General features: G+C 38.4%; 1 protein-coding gene across 1 annotated transcript in view; it reads left to right on the top strand.

Annotated features, from left to right (window-relative positions):
- The window catches only part of LOC124555409 (RUN domain-containing protein 1), a 177,851-nt gene that overhangs the window by 145,230 nt on the left and 12,169 nt on the right, over positions 1-20,452 (top strand). Inside the window, exons 10-11 of the mRNA XM_047129306.1 lie at positions 3,262-3,468; positions 17,402-17,499. Of these exons, the coding sequence (XP_046985262.1) occupies positions 3,262-3,468; positions 17,402-17,499 (305 nt within the window). The remainder of the gene's footprint in view (positions 1-3,261; positions 3,469-17,401; positions 17,500-20,452) is intronic.

Here is a 20,452-nt window from a genome sequence, read left to right as displayed (position 1 = left end):
TGTGGATGGGGTTTGATTATGAAAATGGTAATCTATATATAAAAAAGTGCAACATGAAGAAGAGGAACATGCTGTCTTTAGGATTTTGGGCTCATAATTAGCTCCTCAGCATATCCCTGCTGTTGGGTGACACAAATGACAAGCATCACAAGAAACTGAATGAGTGTTTGATAGGTACAGGTTGGTAAATCAAGAGTTTCAGCATAATGTTTCTATATACTTCAGAAATTATCATTAGGTGCAGTGTTGAAGCATCACGTGTTATACAATTCTACGTTTGATGCCTGAATTACAAGTACGTAGCAACTTCAGAAAGTAAGTTACACATGTCATCGCATGCTAAGGCCATTGCACAACAAGAGTGGTACATTGTCAGAAGAAAGTACATGATCCAGGTTTCCTGCAGAAACAGTTCTGCAGTGGTATGGATAACAAGTGCATTACAGTGTGCAAGTGAAATGTCTCGGAAATTGGAAATGCACTCCAGAATTGAAGAACGCGTGATGGTGGGAAAAAGCTTTAAACTGCGCACAGATTAACTGCGAAATTCTGGCAGTACATGGACCAGATTCGATTTAACATGCAGTTATAACAAAATGGTGCCAACAGTTTGACTAACGCTGCAGAGATACAGGTGAGGCTGATGGGCAGGAAAGCCATCAACATCAAACATAGATATGCATGCAATCGAGCAACTGATCCACAGCAGTCGCAGATATCGTGGACATTGCTCTGTAGATGCACATCTCAATAGGCAGTGCTCATTCCATCATCCAAGATCATCTGCAGTATCAAAAATTGTGCTCATGCTGGGTTCTACAATCACTGCCACCTATACCCAAAGGCACAAGGGTAAGGCACCTCTGGACTTCCTTGAGCATTACACCATTGAAGGCAACAGTTTCTTAAGTCACATCATTACAGGTGGTGAGACATGGGTCCATCATTTCACACCTGCAATAAAGAGAGCTTCTGTAGGATGGAGACACAACTTTTCCCCATAAAGAACAAGAGGCATGACAAATTAAGCAAAGGTATTGTTCTGCATGACAATATGCCACCCCACATGGCATGCACAACACAAACTTTGCTTCTTTATTTTTGATGGGAGCCTTGGAAGCATATGCCTTACAGTTTGGATCTAATACCATGCGATTTCAATCTTTTTTTTGTAAGCTGAAAGAATGTTTGAGGGAAAGAGATTTTTCCAACTATGAGAATGTTCATAGTTGAATGGCTCCATGACCAAGAAGCGTATTTCCATTGTCAAGGGACTGAATAATTCGTTGAACGTTGCAACTGTTGTTCACAGGATTTTGTGACTATGTTGAAAAGTAGTGTCATATATCTGTGTCACTTTGATGAAGGGTAGTAGAGTATTCAATAAAAGTTATATGATCTACTATAATGAAAATGAGTAGCTTACTTTTTGAAGTCTCCACATACACTACAAGCCTTTGGTGGTATGAAAATCTCAATGAAAGCAAGTTACAAACAAAAAATATTATTTGTCTGCCACCATGAACAATGTTGATTTCTTGAATAGCTGCTATGCGTAGCCACCTTGACTCCTTTGTCATCACTCTGTTAGCAAGATTATGTTGTATAATTAATACTCTGTTGGCCCAGAACTAGAAATGGGATGAGATTTCAATTTTTGGAGAAAGAACAGCAGGAATGTGGTGAAATAAGGGACTCATCAGTTGCTGTGGATAAGTTTATGCATTCAGTTAATTTATTTGTGAAGGATGATTGATGTGGCACACTTGATTTCACCAATGAACAATCTTAACATATTTCCTATATTCATAAAATTAAAAGATTTTCTGAAGTACATCAAATTTTGTGAGATGAGTATGTTATATGCTTAAAGAACAACACACAAACAAGCTGAATGATGTAGTCTTGAAATTTTGTGGAACATTATTTAATGGTGGAGACTCATTCCTGACAAACACTGTCACTGGTAATGCATCTGCACCAAGATGAGTCAGTGGAGTAGCATCACAGTTATTCAGCAAGAGGACCAATTGATCAAAGATATATAAATGAACTTATGTACAATCCCCAGGAACAAAAATATTCTATTACATGTAAATTTTGTGCTTCATGGATCACCATTAATTCTGATGTATGTTAGGGAACAGTAAATAAATTTTGATAGGCTAATCAAAACTATCAGCAAGTCAGCCCTCTCATTTATGCTCTTGTTGAATTTGGAACATTTGTTGGTAGAGTTCATACCCTCCGTGTGTAAAGTGGAGTGATATAACTGCTAAATTATTGTAATTCTGTTAGCACATTTACCTTATCAATTATCTTTCTGAACCATTCTTAGAGTTCCTAGAAGAGAGAGAGAGAGAGAGAGAGAGAGAGAGAGAGAGAGAGAATGTGTGTGTGTGCGGGGGGGGGGGGGGGGGGGGAGGATTGATTTGTTCAATCAATACATGACTTGATACTGACTTTGTATTGGTATTTGGTATTTATTAGTTCACAGTGGGATGTAAACTGTATCTGTAATTTGTTTCAGAGATATGCTACTTTGTCAAATTTTCATAAGTTGATTATCAGACTCTTAGGATATGTTGCACGTAGAAGTGCAACACTTCCTTTTGTAATAAGGAACAAGGAAATTGTTTTTGCACCTAATGCAGCAAATTTAACTGCAGATTGGGAATATTCATTTAGCTTATGAACTTTCCTCTCTTGATGTAACATCGGTGAATGGGTTGTTGTCCAGAGACAGCGTTGGGACAAAGATTCCTTCATTAATATGTAACAAAAGGCTTACAATAAATTATTACTGTATCAGTTTGAACGCTTATTATTACACAACTTTTAACTATCCTGCATTGATGATAATTCCTTGCGTTTTCTTCACCTTGAGACATATGAAACATTTATAAGATTTAAGTATTGAAGTCATAAGTGAAAACTATAAAGGTTGATAATAGTATCACTCATCAAATTAAATGTTATTAATGACAGTTTGAAGCAGTCAAAAATGAATCTCTGATTTGGGGAACTGAAGTTTCATTCTTGGATAGCCAAAGGAATAATAGATGGAACTGTGAAGTCATAGAAGGGTTTCCAGTGGAAAAGATAAAACACTTATAATTGGATTTAGAAAATACTAGGTACAGAATAGTATGGTATGGAGCTACAGTTTTAATGTAATACACTCAGTAATATATTTATAGTATATATATTGTGTTGTAGGTGATGTTTCCATGAATATAATTAAAATTTTTTTTCCAACAGATTGGTCAAAGTGTAAGTGTGGTTCCATTCATTGCCTGTTTCCCTCAAACTAGTGAAATAGAAAGAGAAGAGATGCATGCCTGGGAGTTGATATTAAAATATTATGAGCTAAAGAATGGCGAGAAATACAATTCGACACCAGCAAGAAAACTGTCACAGAGCTTTAATCTTGATATTGTTGGAGGAAATGCAATCTCAAATAAACAGGTAATTGTGAAACACTCACTAATAAATCTTTTTTAAAAGGATGGCGTGAGTTTCAGACACAATGTATTTTCTTAAATCTTATTTCTGAAACACATTTGTCATGAAAATAGAAACTTCAAACCCTGTGTGTGTGTGTGTGTGTGTGTGTGTGTGTGTGTGTGTGTGTGTCACCATCCATCATGCTACGGGAGAATGTTGTGTAACTGAGCTGGGGGGTAGTGAAGGTGGTTTGCTCCTCTGTAAAGCTTTCTTAAGTAGGAGATAATACCACAGAGAGAAAATCTAGATGAAACGCTTGGTAACATACAACACTCGTGTGTTGCTTCCCAGGTACAGTGACAGTTGTTGACCGTATGGCATTCGAAGGTATCAGAATCTCTATGATACTCACCGTATACAAACCAAATTTTGACTTCTTTCCATACATTAACCAACCTCTCTTACACATAAGGTTTCCCAATACTCTCTCCTGGATATGTGTAATAGGGTGTTCCAGCCAGGTATTGAAAGTTTAATGAACAGCGGCACATTAACATAGACATGATTCAGTTTTGTTACACAATCATTAGAATTTGACTCCCAGTCCAAGACGCAGCTTTAATCTGTCAGAAAGTCTCAAAGCCCTGTACACTGCACTGCAGAGTGAAGGAAATGTTCATTCTTCCAAAAATTGTTCATTGATGTGGGACGAGCCTTAATAAAAAGGTATTATAAAGCTTGCCTCACATGACCGAGGACATGAACAATCAGAAAATAAGTCTATTACAAACAGCATTCCTGTGGACACATTTTTATTATTATCAGGTAATAATGGCAGGAACTATGCAGGTATATTGCATGAAATCTCAGCATCCAACCACTGGTGTTAATCATTTATTAAGCATAATTCCATGTACAAAGATTTTACAGGCAATATAAGGAGAAAATCACTCCATATAGAGAAAAAATGACCATGTCATTATATTAGTTAAGAAGGATGATGTTACTGGAACAAAAACTTGATTTACTGGTCCACCACATTAAGTAATTCAAATGTCAATACTCACTCAAGTAATACTGTGCACAGTACAGTAGATGTAAGATATTGTAAGTGAAAAACACAAGCTATACCAAATGAACAAGTACATGAAGCACAGAGCCTCATAAAGCAGCCACATAAAAGTATTTAACATAAATAAATTCCGGGGATGACAGGATTTTAGTATACATGGACTCCACATGGGAGGGGAGAAGAGGAAAAATGAAGCTATGTGTGAATCTGAATGGGGTAAAAAGTTCACTTCAAAAGCCAGACACATCAAATGGGGTAAAAAGTTCACTTCAAAAGCCAGACACATCAAATTTCTTACCTCTGGTCATCAAACAGGTTTATCACCATTGAAAAGTAAATTGTAAGTTCAACTAGACAAAATAGACCAAACTGCTGCAATGGGGTCAGTAGTATCTGTAGCAAAGTCAACAGCAGTAACAGGGATGGTGCTGCAACAGCAGTCTCAAGAAAATCAACAATCACAGAAAAGAAGAAAGTAACCTTAATAAGTACTGAGCCATCAGCTTTATCCCATGGTAAAGTGCTAGCAAGTGCTCTAAGTAACTCAAGTTACTATTAAACCAAACTTGAGTCTCAGTGCAACTCAAAAAATTCCATGGGTCGCAACAATGCACCAAGTTACTGTCAATCTCCCCCTCGTTAAGAAAACTCAGTTTTATTTCTGGACATAATTGTCAGATCTTTCAAATATGAAACTCGTGTTCTTCTAAAAGGTAACAGAATTTTATTGTGTTAATGAGAACTGATTAAGAGAAGAAGATATAAAACTATATGTGCCACTATGTTTTTTTTTTATATTGTTGAAAGTTGGTGCAGGCCCATTAAAGGTCATGGGATTCGTCAATGTACTCCACTAACACCAACCTGTCAGAACTCCGGAGATGGGAACTTGCCCTTCAGTATATCCTCTCTTCTCGTTATCCGCCAGGCCTCAACCTCCACTAATTTCAAGTTGCCGCCGCCCATACCTCGCCTGTCTTTCAACAACATCTTTGCCTCTGTGCTTCTGCCTAGACTGACATCTCTGTCGAAACTCTTTGCCTTTACAAATGTCTGCTTGTGTCTGTGTATGTGCAGTTGGATATGGGTGCGTGTGTGAGTGTATACCTGTCCTTTTTTCCCCCTAAGGTAAGTCTTTCTGCTCCCGGAATTGGAATGACTCCTTACCCTCTCCCTTAAAACCCACATCCTTTCGTCTTTCCCTCTCCTTCCCTCTTTCCTGATGAAGCAACCGTTGGTTGCGAAAGCTTGAATTTTATGTGTATGTTTGTGTTTGTTTGTGTGTCTATCGACTTGCCAGCGCTATATATGAGTACTTATACAGATTTAAATATTCTTTGCTCAGTGTTAGTCATTTGTGTGTTTAAAGTGTATTTAAAGCTACTGCCATTGCTACAGCTTACAGCTGCTTTTTTATATCATTCTCCTGATAGTGATACTCAGTAAGTTAGGGAGTTTAGAAAAAAAAATTCTCTGTACTGAAAAATAAACCAAATAAGACGTGAAAACTTGTTTCAGACATCTGTCAACAGCATCAATATACTTGGAGAAATGCATGATACACACTGTGTTGTCTTACAGTATATTTATTCACTGCTGGTTTTGATCATGGACAATCTTCACAGCACTAGCACAAAAATGGAAACAGAAACATTAAATGTACTTACAGAAAATAGTCTGTTGTAACAACTGCACATGGGATACATGCTATTTAACCATGAAAGAATATGCCACTGCTGATTTGAAAACATAAATAAGTTGATACTTGACACTGTGATACAGGCTTAACCAACTAGAAAAGAATGTTGAAAACACATAAAAGCAGCAAGTGCAAAGGACCATTGCTCAGGCACAAGAAGACCAGTAGGCTAACACACAAAAGTTGACCGAAAAAGCTACAAGCCAAAGTAAAAGATCATAGGTCAAAGAACAAGGTACAAAATTTGTGTACACTATAGTACAATCACAGAAAGATACACCTGCAGTCAAATTACAATAAAATAAATACAATAAATGAAGCTATGGTTGTATAAGAATATTTTTTTCTTCAACACAATATTATGTAATGTAATAGTGACATGATATTACAATTCCACATGATAAGAATAAACCAACCATTTGGTGAGAACTACAACATATGAAAATATACATAGGCATGTAATGATGAACAATTATATGGGGCAATCCAATTCATTCACACCAGCAGCAGCAAAACAACTCTAATGTCACATCCATATCGGAGGTTCGAGGATACAAATAGTGTAACCAAATGAGGAATTGCATACTGCATACAGTATTATGTAATATAGTAATCACATGATGCTATTAAAAAGTCCAGTGATATTAAAGTATCATATAATAACAACAAACTAACCATTTGGTGAGAACTCTAACATAAGAAAAGTACATAAATATGTAATGTTTTCCATTATAAGAAGCAGTACCACTGAAAACAAAGAGCATAAAAACTGAATAATACCCAAAACCATTCCAACGTCAAGTCCATATCAGAAGTTTGAGGATACACGTAGTGTAACCAATTGAGACACCAATGCTAAAATCCCTCCTAATGGTGGCACACAAAACTGTAATTATTCATTTTATTACTACATATGTGCCCCTACTATCAATCACTGACCAATTTGATTAAACTAATTTACAAGTGATCTGAACCTGGCGTATGCCCAACACATCTTATATTATCGTACAGCATCAGTATGAAAAATCTAACAGTGAATTTAACTATAAGAAAATATGTACATGTCTGTGGTCATAACCAGATGACCCTAGCCATGAAATGATTCCTGCATAATCTCTATGTCCTATCCCATGGTATATATATTTTTTTAATATTTGTACCATGTGTGCTGAGTCATTATAGTATTAGGTCCCTACTGACAATGCAGGATATGTATTAAAGTAACTAGAAAAATTTCCTATGTCATTAAAATATCTAAATTTAAAAAGGGGGGGGGGGGTGAATAGAAGTGTCAGTATGGCTAAATGTCCAAACAATATATAGGTAGAAGCTGCTATCAGCAGATAACAGTGATGTGACCAGTGGGGAGGGGTCACTTAATAAAAAATATTTAACATGTAAATGTAAAATGTTTACAAAGTTGGGAGGGGTTGTCTAATGTACGTGAAGTTAACTACACACCAAGGATATGTGGTTGAACCATATTAAGTAACATATACATTGTACATCAGTGTGTGATCGTTGTAATATTGCCACTGATATGCCACAGAAAACACTGGATGACAATACTAAAACACATATAATTAATATCAGTTACATCAAAACTGTATTAATCAAAAAATGTATAGTGGGTGAAAGACAGGAAGGAATGTAAATTAAAAAAAAAATAAACAAATAAATTCAGAACTTAACTTATGACTAGCTAATCGAGGAAAATGACCAAAATATAATTTTATTTTTAAGTTACATTTCCTCCGCCCCCGTCCCTCTCTTTCACCCACTATACCTGTCTATATATGTCTTTACATAAATAGCTATTAATGAGTAGTAGATGTATGCTGTATCTCATGCACTGAAGAATCAAAAAAACTGATACACCTGCCTAATACCGTGTGGGGTCCCCCCCCCGCGAGCACACAGAAGTGCCACAACATGATGTAGCATGGACTTGACTAATGTCTGAAGCAGTGCTGGAATTGACACCAGAAATCGTGCAGGGCTGTCCATAAATCTGTAAGAGTACGAGGGGTTGGAGGTCTCCTCTGAACAGCATGTTGCACGGCATCCCAGATATGCTCAATAATGTTTATGTGTGGGGAGTTTGGTGGACAGTGGAAGTGTTTAAACTCAGAAGAGTGTTCCTGGAGCCACTCTGTAGCAATCTAGATGTATGGGGTGTCGCATTTTCCTGCTGGAGTTGCCCAAGACCGTCAGAATGCACAATGGACATTAATGGATGCAGGTGATCAGACAGTATGCTTGCATACATGTGACCTGTCAAGAGTCGTATCTAGACGTATCAGGCGTCCCATATCATTCGAAATGCACAGGCCCCACAGCATTACAGAGCCTCCACCAGCTTGAACAGTCCCCTGCTGACATGCAGGGTCCATAGAGTCATGAGGTTGTCTCCATACACATACACGTCCATCTGCTTGATACAATTTGAAATGAGACTCATCCGACCAGGCAAATGTTGTTTCCAGTCATCAACAGTCCAATGACAGTGTTGACGGGTCCAGGTGAGGCATAAAGCTTTGTGTCGTGCAGTCATCGAGGGTACACGAGTGGGCCTTCAGCTCTGAAAGCCCATATCGATGATGTTTTATTGAATGGTTCCGATGCTGACACTTGCTGATGACCCAGTATTGAAATCTGCAGCAAATTGTGCAAGGATTGCACTTCTGTCATGTTGAACAATTCTCTTCAGTCATCACTGGTCCCATTCTTGCATGATCTTTTTCCGGCAATGTCAGAGATATGATGTTTTGCTGGAGTCCTTATATTCACGGTACTGTCGTGAAATGGTCGTATGGAAAAATCCCCACTTCATCACTGCCTCGGAGATGCTGTGTCCATCGCTCATGCACCGACTTTAACACCACATTCAGACTCACTTAAATCTTGATAACATGCTGTTGTAGCAGCACTAACTGATCAAACAACTATGCCAACCACAACACTATATACTGCTTGTTTACATATCTCTGTATTTGAATACATATGCCTGTACCAATTTCTTTGGTGCTTCAGTGTATTAATGATATATGTTTTAGTATTGTCATCCAATATTTGCTATAGTGTATCAGTGACAATGTTATAACATTACACACTGATGAACAGTGTATATAAGTTACTTATTATGGTTAAACCATAGTTCTTTGGTGCATACTTAACTCCTAATACCCTTGACACCCCCCTCCCAACTTTGTAAATTTTTTACATTTACATGTTATACAATTATTTATTAAGTGACCCCTCCCCCTTGTCACATCATTGTTAGCTGCTGATAGCAGTTTCTGCCTAGATATTGTTTGGACGTTTAGCCATGTAGACAGTTCTATCCCCCCTCCCCCCATCCTTTTCAATAATAATTCTTGAGGTTTTATTCCTGCTTTTAATTTTATATTTAATATGTATCTACATAATGTGTTATGAGAGAATTTGTTTACTACATCTTATTCAGGCCAAAATACTACAGTACATTAAATATGTACCTTTTCTGTTATTAGGGACCTTACACTAGAACGGTACCACATGCCAGCTGCAAATGTTCAATAATGTGTATACCATTGGTTATGCCATCGATACAAAGATTTGATATTACTCACGCCCCACCCCCCATCCCCATTTTTAAACTTGTACATTTTCATGATGTAGGAATATTTTTAATTACTTTTAATATGTATTTTGATTTTCATTAGGGACCTAAAACTATAATGGATCTGCACACATTGTACAAATATTAACTAATATACATACCATGGGATAGGCCATGGAGACATAGAAATTATATTACTCACATCTCTGCCTCCAAACTCTCATACTTTTACGATGAAGGAATAATTTCACACCTAAGGTCATTTTTACATGATCATAGATGTGTACATATTTACTGATAGATAATTCACAGTTAGATTTTTCATACTGATGCTGTTGGATAGCATAACATGTGTTGGGCATATGCCAGGTTCAGATCACTGGTAAATTTGTTTAATAAAATTGGTTAGTGATTGAGAGTAGTGTCAAACATGATGTAATAAAATGAATTATTACAGTTTTTGTGTGACACCATTAGAAGTGATTTTATCCTTGGTGTTTTTATTGGTTACACTATGTGTATCCTTTAAATTCTGATATGGACTTAACGTTTGAAATGTTTTGGCTGCTGTTTACCTTTTATGCTCCTTGTTTTTATTGATATTGTCTCTTACAATGTTTCAGCATTACATGTCTTTGTATGTTTTTCTTATCAAACAATGGAAAATCCAGGATGGACTGTAACAATATTATGAAAAGGATAGTTCCTACTCACCATAGAGCAGAAATGCTGAGTCACAGATAGGCACAACAAAAAGACTGTCACAAAATAAGCTTTCAGTCAACAAGGCCTTTGTCAAAAATAGGTGACAGACACACACACTCATGCAAACACAACTCACACACTCATGACCGCAGTCTCTAGCAGCTGAAGCTATTTTCTTATGTTACAGTTCTCACCAAATGGTTAGTTTGTTGCTATTGTGTGACACTATTATGTGATACTTTAGTCACTAATGTGGAATAATGTTATGTATGCTTCTAAAAACATTGTGATGCCTTCAGCACATTTATTTGCACTCTCTCTGCAATTTTTACTGCCCTCTGCCCAATGGTTACAAAATGTAGTAGAACTACAGTAAGCAGATGTGAGCACAAAACAGCACACACATTGTTCACACCTCCTTTTCACAAACTGAGATTGCTAGTTATGATCTGTCTTGGGCTTAATATTTTTTTTTTTTTTTGGTAATGCTACAATGAACAGTTTCCCAACTCCTGGTGTTCAGTAGTCCAAACCTGACTCTTACTTTGCATATGTTAATGAGTTTCTATAAAAATTTGCAAACACAGCGACAATTTGCACTAGGAGAAAAGTGTAAGTGCATAGAGTCATTAAATAAATGGCAAATTGAGCTGCTCCAAGCCTGAGGAACTTTTGGCCTCCTACACTTTTAATTAAAAATATGAAGGAGTTAATACACTATGTGATCAAAAGTATCCGGACACCCCAAAAAACATATGTTTTTCATATTATGTGCATTGTGCTGCCACCTTCTGCCAGGTACTCCATATCAGCGACCTCAGTAGTCACTAGACGTCGTGAGAGAGCAGAATGGGGCACTCCATGGAACTCACAGACTTCGAACATGGTCACTTGTGTCATATGTCTGTACCCGAGATTTCCACACTCCTAAACATCCCTAGGTCCACAGTTTCTGATGTCATAGTGAAGTGGAAATTTGAAGGGACATGTACAGGCTGACATCGTCTGTTGACTGACAGAGACCACCGACAGTTGAAGAGGGTTGTAATGTGTAATAGGCAAACATCTCTCCAGACCATCACACATGAATTCCAAACTGCATCAGGATCCACAACATGTACTATGACAGTTAGGCGGGAGGTGACAAAACTTGGATTTCATGGTTGAGTGTCTGCTCATAAGCCACACATCACACTTGTAAATGTCAAACGATGCCTTGCTTGGTGTAAGGAGCATAAACATTGGATGATTGAACAGTGGGAAAACATGACGAGTGACAAATCACGGTACACAATGTGGCGATCCGATGGCAGGGTGTGGGTATGGTGAATGCCTGGTGAACGTCATTTGCCAGCGTATGTAGTGCCATCTGTAAAATTCAGAGACAGTGGTGTTGTGGTGTGGTCATGTTTTTATGGAGAGGGCTTGCACCCCTCGTTGTTTTGCATGGCATTATCACAGCACAGGCCTGCATTGATGTTTTAAGCACCTTCTTGCTTCCCACTGTTGAAGAGCAATTCGGGGATGGTGACTGCATCTTTCAACACTATTGAGCACCTGTTCATAATGCATGGCCTGTGGCGAAGTGGTTACATGACAATAACAGCCCTGTAATGGACTGGCCTGCACAGAGTCCTGACCTGAATCCTATAGAACACCTTTGGGATGTTTTTGAATGGCGACTTCATGCCAGGCCTCACTGACCAACAGTGGTACCTCTCCTCAGTGCAGCACTCCATGAAGAATGGGCTGTTATTCCCCAAGAAACCTTCCAGCACCTGATTGAATGTATGCCTGCGAGAGTGGAAGCTGTCATCAAGGCTAGGGGTGGGCCAAGACTGTATTGAATTCCAGCATTACCGATGGAGGGCGACACTAACTTGTAAGTCATTTTCAGCCAGGTGTCCGAATACCTTTGGTCACATAGTGTATCAATCCTTTGTGCACGATAATAAACTGGATTCTAGTGGTCATTTTCCAGAATGTTAAACAACAGTGGTTGTTCTCCTACACAAAAAAGGGTGACAAATCCTGAACTAGTAATTATCATCCGTTTCTCTGGTTCCTATATTTTTCAAAATAACTGAATGCTGCAAATATGTCTGCATTTGTAAAATAACAGTATCATGACTATGTCTCAGTATGGCTTCAGGTCCCAGCTGTCAGCAATCAAACCTATTGAAAATGTTATTTCTTTTGAGCAACACTCCTTTGAATTGAAACTGTTTGTTGAAGCTACACTAGTTGGGTTGAATAAGGCATTTGACTCAGTAAACCATAAAATATTTCTGAATAAACTATGGTGCTATGATATCTGGGATTTGGAACTCTCCCTAACTGCATTGTACCTTAATAACAGAAAACAGATTGTAAACTACAACAGTGAAAAGTGACACTTCCTCTATGTTACATAAGGAGCAGTTGCTGGACCATGGCTATTTATAATATTTATAAATTACGTGCCAAGTATCGTGCCATGTAAATCAGTGTTTGATACTGGTAATACAACATTCATAAGTTCTGAAAGCTATGTGAACAAACTAGAATTACAAAGTGAAGAGTACTTTAAATTATCAAATCTGGTTTAATGGTGATACATTACCTATTAATTATGAAAAGGCTGCTAACATTATTTTCAGTTCTATACAATGTTGACACTGAGTGTACATCTGCTAAAATCTTTGGTATTTATCCAGCTGTTGTGTTAGTTATCTGTTGAGTAAACTGTACATTTGTGTTATTGAAAAACTGTTGCTAAGTTCTTATTACACTTTCCTCCACTTTCATCTAAGATAGCTTTATTTTGTGGGTTAATTACCCTTGAGCCAAAACATTTTTTCTCTGGCAGGAGGTGTCCATCAGCTGCATGTCTGGAACATCCATATCTAAAATATCTTGCAGGCATCATTTCAAACTGTGCACTATATTAACAGTTCCATCTCTCTTCACAAACAGTTGCCTGTTACTTACAAAAGAATACTATAACAGGTACAACCTAAGGCAGCCTGTACATCATCATAATAATACATGCCAAACAGTAAAAATAGGTATACCTACAACTAGACATAAGAAAATGTAGTGTAGTTATGAATACCAAGGTATGAAGCTTTTTAATAAATTGCTTCCATAAGCACATTAGGTTTCACTAAATTTCTTCAAAAATAAAACCCAAAAGTGGCTGAAAGAAAAGACTTCCTACATACTTGAGGAATTTGAAAATTGCTTCAAAGATGATCTTAATTACTAATTAATTTGAAGGACTGACTGTTCCTTCTTTCAAGAAATTGTGTATTTGGTCTTGTATAGCATTCTTTTATCTACACTGCCTGGCAAAAAAAAAAAAAGCAACCACAAGACTTAATTGGATCACAGTGTAACATTTTAATCGTACATGTTATTCGCAGGTGTGTATAGGGGGCATTCAAATGAAAATGAGACAAATGGAAAAAAGTGAGTAAACAATTTATTATTTCAAAAGTAATTGCCATAAATGTTAATACAGTTATCCCACTATGAGACAAGACTGTCAGAGCCTTTATGGAAAAATGTTTGCAGTTGCATATGAAAGGCGTACAGTTTTTTGTCCAAAGCAAATCGACGACCTCAAATGTCTTTCTACAGGGCTCCAGAAACATGGAAATTGCGTGGGGAGGGACGTGGACTGTATGGAGGATATGTAAGAGCTTCCCAGCAAAACTTTGTAGTGTACTCCAAGCAAACTTGCCTACATGTGGGCTGGCATTGTCCTGCAACAGAATGATGCTGTCCATCAACTTCCGGGGTGTTTGGACTTATTGAGGCACTTCAGCTTTTTGTAGTGTCCATGTACAGCTGTGTGTTCCAGAAAGTCAATGAGCAGTGGACCCTTGCAGTCAAAGGGAAAGGTCATCGTGACTTCCCCAGAGCTAGCATGCCTGTTGTTTCGACTACACCGCAGAAGTTTCACTGGGGAGGCCTTACGCGCCCTCCATACAGCCCTGATCTCTCGCCATGCAATTTCCATATTTTTGGAGCCCTGAGGAAATACATTCATGGCCGTTGATTTGCTTTGGACAAAGAGGTGCAATCCTGGATACAATCGTGGCTCTATAGGCATCCACAGACATTTTCCCGTGAAGGCATTCACCGTCTTGTTGCACAATGAGATAAATGTGTTAACAGTTATGGTAATTACTTTTGAAATAATAAACAGTTTACGTACTTTTTCCTTCTGCCTCATTACCATTTGACTGCCTCTTATACATGGCTAGAGTTATAATTCTCTTTGACAGGTAAACAGCCACCAGAGTGCATTCGTGTAATTCATGTTTAGTGTTGCTGCCAGGTCTGGTAGGGCATATAAAAGTCAGAAACAGCACCAGATGATGAGTAATCACTGTGAAGGACATGGAGATGCAGCATACTCTTGTGAGACAGCATTATCACCACCTGACAGTGTTTGAAAGAGCCCTCATTGTGGCTCTGCATTTGGCTGGCTGGTCATATGTGCAATATCCAGATTTGTGGGCTATTTGGATGTGGCAGTGACCCAATGTGAGATCGCACAAGAACATTAGGACAAGCATACTCGTCATCAAAGTTCTGATTGACTATGTCTGACTACCACAAGGGAGGATCACCGTGTTGCATCCGGGGACATCTAACTCCTTCATGTCTGCGCCTGACTTTTGAGAACAAGTATATATTCCTTGCAACATTCTGTACCATCCCACACCATCAGTTGGAGACTGGCAGCTGCCATACTAGGTAATTATTGCCCCACAGGTATTTGTGTTCAGGGATGAGTCGTGGTTCTGCAGTAAGCCAGATGGCTGTCATTGGGGAGTGCAGCAGTGGTCTGAGGAGAGGTTCCAATGTTTCAATGTTTTTGAAAAGCATAGTGGTGTGACTCCTAATGTCAGGGTGTGGAGAGCCACTGGGTAAGACTTCTTTGCAGTGACTGAGGGAACTGGTTGGTTGGTTTGTGGGATTGAAAGGACCAGACTGCTATGGCCATCGGTCCCTTGACTGAGGGAACTGTGATGACTCAATGGTCCGTCACAGACAATGTGTATGCTCATGTGTTACCTCTCGTGTGACACTATTGTGGTGCCATTTTTCAACAAAACAATGCTTGTTCACACATGACACATTTCTTTATGAACTATCTGCATGATGGTGGTGTACTCCTGTGGCCAGCAAGATCGCCAGGTCTGTCCTTGACAGAATGTGTGGCACCAGCTTGCATGTCAGTTCTGTCCCAGTGCCAATATTCAGGGTATCAAGGACCAGGAACAACAGTTGAGTGTCTGCTTGCCTCAGGAGAGGATAAAACTCTTTCCGAAATGAATCAGTGCGTGGATCCAGACCAGAGAGGATGTAACATCATACTGAAAAGTGGGCTCATACTGCTAAGTTCTTTGTAAATTTAACTCAGTTTTGTAATAATTGAAATAACATCACATACCATACTAACCTGTGAAGTTCCATTTCATTTCTTCCTCCTCTTTTGGATGGGTGTGGTTCCCCCCCCCCTCCCCAGGCAGTGTGTACAAGGGTTGGATCTTACATAGTGGCAACTATTTATTCACAACCGATACAAAAGAGTTACATGTTGCACCTGTTACTGTCCTTCAAAGTAGTCACCAGCGTTGTGTAGAACCTGTTGCCAGCGATGTGGAAGGCATAGTATACTGTTAGCAAAGCCTGTTCTGTTGATGGTGCGAATGGAGCGGTCTCAAGTTATGGTAATTCTCATGTACGACTGTGATGGTGTTATCCCAACACATTATGTTCCTTCACAGCAGACCATCAGTGCACGGTATTACTGTTTGTTTTTGGAGCACCACCTAGACCAGCTTTGCGAAAGAAGCAGCGACACTTTCTGCACAACTCACCCGTCATTTTTCGCGACAATGCATGGGTGCATACAGTGCAAGCTGTGGCTGCTCTGTTCAGTCGATGGGACTGGGAAGTACTGTACCATCCACCATACTCCCCAGACTTAAGTCCTTGTGACTTTGATTTGATTCCAAAGATGAAGGAACCACTTCATGGCATTTGCTTCAGAACTGTTCAGAGATTCGACAGACAGCAGACCACTCCATTTGTACCATCAACAGAACAGGCTCTGCTAACGGAATACTACACCTTTCACTTTGCTGGCAACAGGCTCTACACAACGCTGGTGACTACTTTGAAGGACAGTAACAGGTGCAAACATGTAACTCTTTTGTATCGGTTGTGAATAAATAGTTGCCTCTATTTAAGTCACAACCCTAGTATACATGCATTTGTTTCTGTTATTTGATTGATTTGTTTGTGTGTTACTGTACAATAAGCAATCATGTTTTCTCCAACATTTCAATCTCCAATGTAAAAGGTATTTTTAAAACAACTTATTATGACATTAGGTGCGCACAAATACTTAAAGGTGGATGGATGTTTGAATGGAATGAATAAATGGATGAATGAATCTCGCTTTGCTAAATTTTAATTCACTTAGCTACTCCAACATTATTAAAATTGTAGTGGGTTATTATAATGTCATTCAGTATCTTTCGAATATTATTTGCCCAGGATTTTTGTGACTATAAACATAGTATGAAATATGAAATCAAAGCAACATCTGTCATAGACAAAACCAAAAAAGAGCAAAACTTGGAACATTACATGCAACTGATTCATTATGTAAACCTCGACTGCAGTCATCACAAAATACAAATTAATCTAATTCCTGCCCTTGACACGTGTGTGTGTGTGTGTGTGTGTGTGTGTGTGTGTGTGTGTGTGTTTTTTTATCCTCTGTTTCCATTATTCTGTGCGCACATTTATGTACAAAGCATAATGTGACTGAAAAGTGTACTTCACGTTCTGTTTCTCATTAATTCTGTTTCAGAGCTTGTTGAGTGTCATTGGAAACATAATTGTTACACACGCAAAATACAAGAGAAGTTATGATTCACATCTTAAAGCATTTATATGTGCAGCTTTAAAGTAAGTGCACTTTATAATAACATACTATGTAAATACAACTGCTCACACTGCTCAACAAAATTAAAAGCGCCGCATTTTTGAACCCGGTGGTTTGTTCCCACTGCAACACAGAATTTCAAAATTTTGTTTGAGTGTGGCTACAATCTTTCTCTTTAATGGTGCAGAAATATGACGCCCTGCAACATCAGACTTGGTATCAGTGATGCTTCTAACAGCAAGGTCTCATCACATGCGAAAAAAGAAAAAGGAAAAGCCAGAGCTCACTGGTTCATGTTAGATGTTACGTGGTGTAATGGTGTCACATTGGCACCAAATTCCACCAAAAATCTGCCCAGTGCCACCATGGATGTGTAACCATGGGAAGGTTGTCACACATCCTCTTAGTCAGATCTCAGCCCATTCTCGTGACGCCCCAGCAATGGAGATCAGAGCTGTGACACCCAACATTGAAATTGTGCAGTTTTTTGTGCTGATTCTGAGCAGCAGTGTGTCCAAAATGTTTTCCTCAGACAACTGTAAGAAATTGTGTGATTTCAATGCCGGATGTCACAGTTCTGACTTCCATCACAAAGTCATCAAGAGAAGGGGTGAGATGTGGGTAAAGGGGAAGTGTGATGACCTTCCCGTGGTGTAACACATCCACCATGGCACTGGGCAGAATTGGGGTGAAATTTGCTGCCAGTGTGACATCATTAATCCACATTACACTTTATGTGAACTTCTGAGCTCTGGTCTGTTTTTGTTTTTGTTTGAAGCGTTGCAGAGCCTGAGGGTGTTGTTGCAGGGTGCTATGCTTTTGCAATACAGAGGAAGTTTGTGCACACCTTTGAGCCAAATTCTGAACTTCTATTTCCCAATGGGTGCATATCGCAAGGTTTCAAAAAAATTACTCCTTAATTTTGTTGCACAGTGTAGTTTTTAATTTTAGTTTCTTTGAATATCAAAGCCAAAGCTTATTTCTTGCTTGCCTAGGTTACATATAACTTGGTGAACCTTCTGTTGGAAATCATTGTAGTTTAAAATTCAGAAGTTATCTTAAGTGTGAAGAAAATGTAAAAAAGCAAGGAAAGGTAAATTGTGGAGACAGTAAGGCACTGTGTGAGACAAGTGAGGAAACAAACCTATTTACTAGAGTGTAGACGATTAATGATTTCACTGTGTCCATTTGTGGAAATTGAGAAACTACCAACAAAATTAAGAAGTCAGTATTGTATATCACTTTTTAGTGCCAGATTCTGTATTTGATAGTTACTTATTAAAAATTGTAATCTGCTATTTTTCTAGAGTAACTCTGCTTTTCATAATTGTATAATTTTTTGCTAAATATATGGCTTATTTGGTGCATATATACTATCATATTGAGACTGCACAGTAAAGATAACTGATCTTTTAGTGTAGCATATAGGTTTTTGTTGTCACAATGCCACGTATGTAACAAGTTGGTGTAGAAACTTTCAGTTGTCCTAAACATACCCATTTGCTGACAATGTCATGGTAAAATGATCACATGAAGTTACACCTACAATCTCATTTTTATCCTGCAGAAATTGTCAATTCAGGAAGAAGGTTTATTCTGAGAAATTGACTGGCAATCATTGCTCCCTCATTGAATAATTGTTCAGTGCATAAGAATCTTCTCTAGCAACGTGACTGTATAGTGCAGTGAATAAAAGTGTGGCCATATAGACAACCATATTGCTGATAAGGCAGACAGTGTTTCCTCAGACATAGTATGAGCTACCTCAAGTGGTCTATGGAAATAGTGTATGATTTATAAAGTAATTTTCTCAAGAAGCGAGTTTACGTTTGGGGAATACCTGCTCAAAATTATGTACCAACCTGGGTAGTGCTTGTAGGGAACAAATATGACTACGGTATGATAGAGACAGTGATTTATTTATGGAACTGTCTATCCAGGTCAAAAGCTGTGTGCACTATGCTGGTAATTCTTTGCGAGTAGGCTGTTGGAGTACTGCAGGTAAATTTCTGCAATGGGTTTGATTCGACTGCTTGGAAGTGTGGATTGTTGAGGCCACCACATCACTCCTTCCACAGGGGGATACAGCTATTAACCATTTTGCTGATTTTTGCATACCGTGCTGAGGTGGCTTTTGTTACGGCTGTACTGCTTGCCTAATGCTGGTGCCTATCCTTAGAGACGGCATTCAGACTGATATGAAATACTTATCCAATTTGTCAAAAACTATTGGGTTAAAAAAATTCTGTTTGTGCACATTTTACAGTCTGATATCATTGCTTCATAAAGGACTGAGTTTCATTTTGTTATGCATCATAGTTACTGTGCTGCATCAAATTAAGTAAAACATTGCGTGAAATTTTAAAGATTTTGCAGAGGTAAAAACACATTGTGTAAACTCTGCATATGGTTGATTTTAGCTCATACACTGCAATGAATGAAATGTAGATAGAATATCAAAATTTTATTTAAAATTGAGATCAGAAGAATACCTCATTTCGTTCTCAAGTTATTGTGTTTTATATCTGAGGAATAGTCATGAGCATCATGCCCATTCATGCTCTTGTGCATCGTTAACCATGTGGTCATAAGAATCGTTATATCTCATAAACGATTCAAGATATCAAAATGAGGTTTCTTGCAAATGATAGCATGCAATGAGACACACATTTTGCATGATAAATGCTTGAAACTTTCTTATTCACTGTGATATGGAAGTAACTCATCCACAGCCGTGAGAGGTCGGTGCCTCAGGACACCTTCAGATGTCAAAGCACTGTAGGAAAATCCAAGTGGCACATGTATACACATCTACAACACCTGGGGAACAATGCAGCAGGACATGTATACATGCCGACAACAGTGAAAGGGTTAATGATGTGCTATTGGGAGTATGGCTGATTTGTTCACACCATTTTATGCTTAATATTTTGATGATTGACTCAGTTGCCTTCTTCAGATTCTGCAAGTTGTGTT

Source organism: Schistocerca americana, chromosome X (assembly GCF_021461395.2).
Source record: "Schistocerca americana isolate TAMUIC-IGC-003095 chromosome X, iqSchAmer2.1, whole genome shotgun sequence".
Taxonomy (NCBI): Eukaryota; Metazoa; Arthropoda; class Insecta; order Orthoptera; family Acrididae; genus Schistocerca; species Schistocerca americana.
This window is presented reverse-complemented; position numbering and strand designations above follow the sequence as displayed.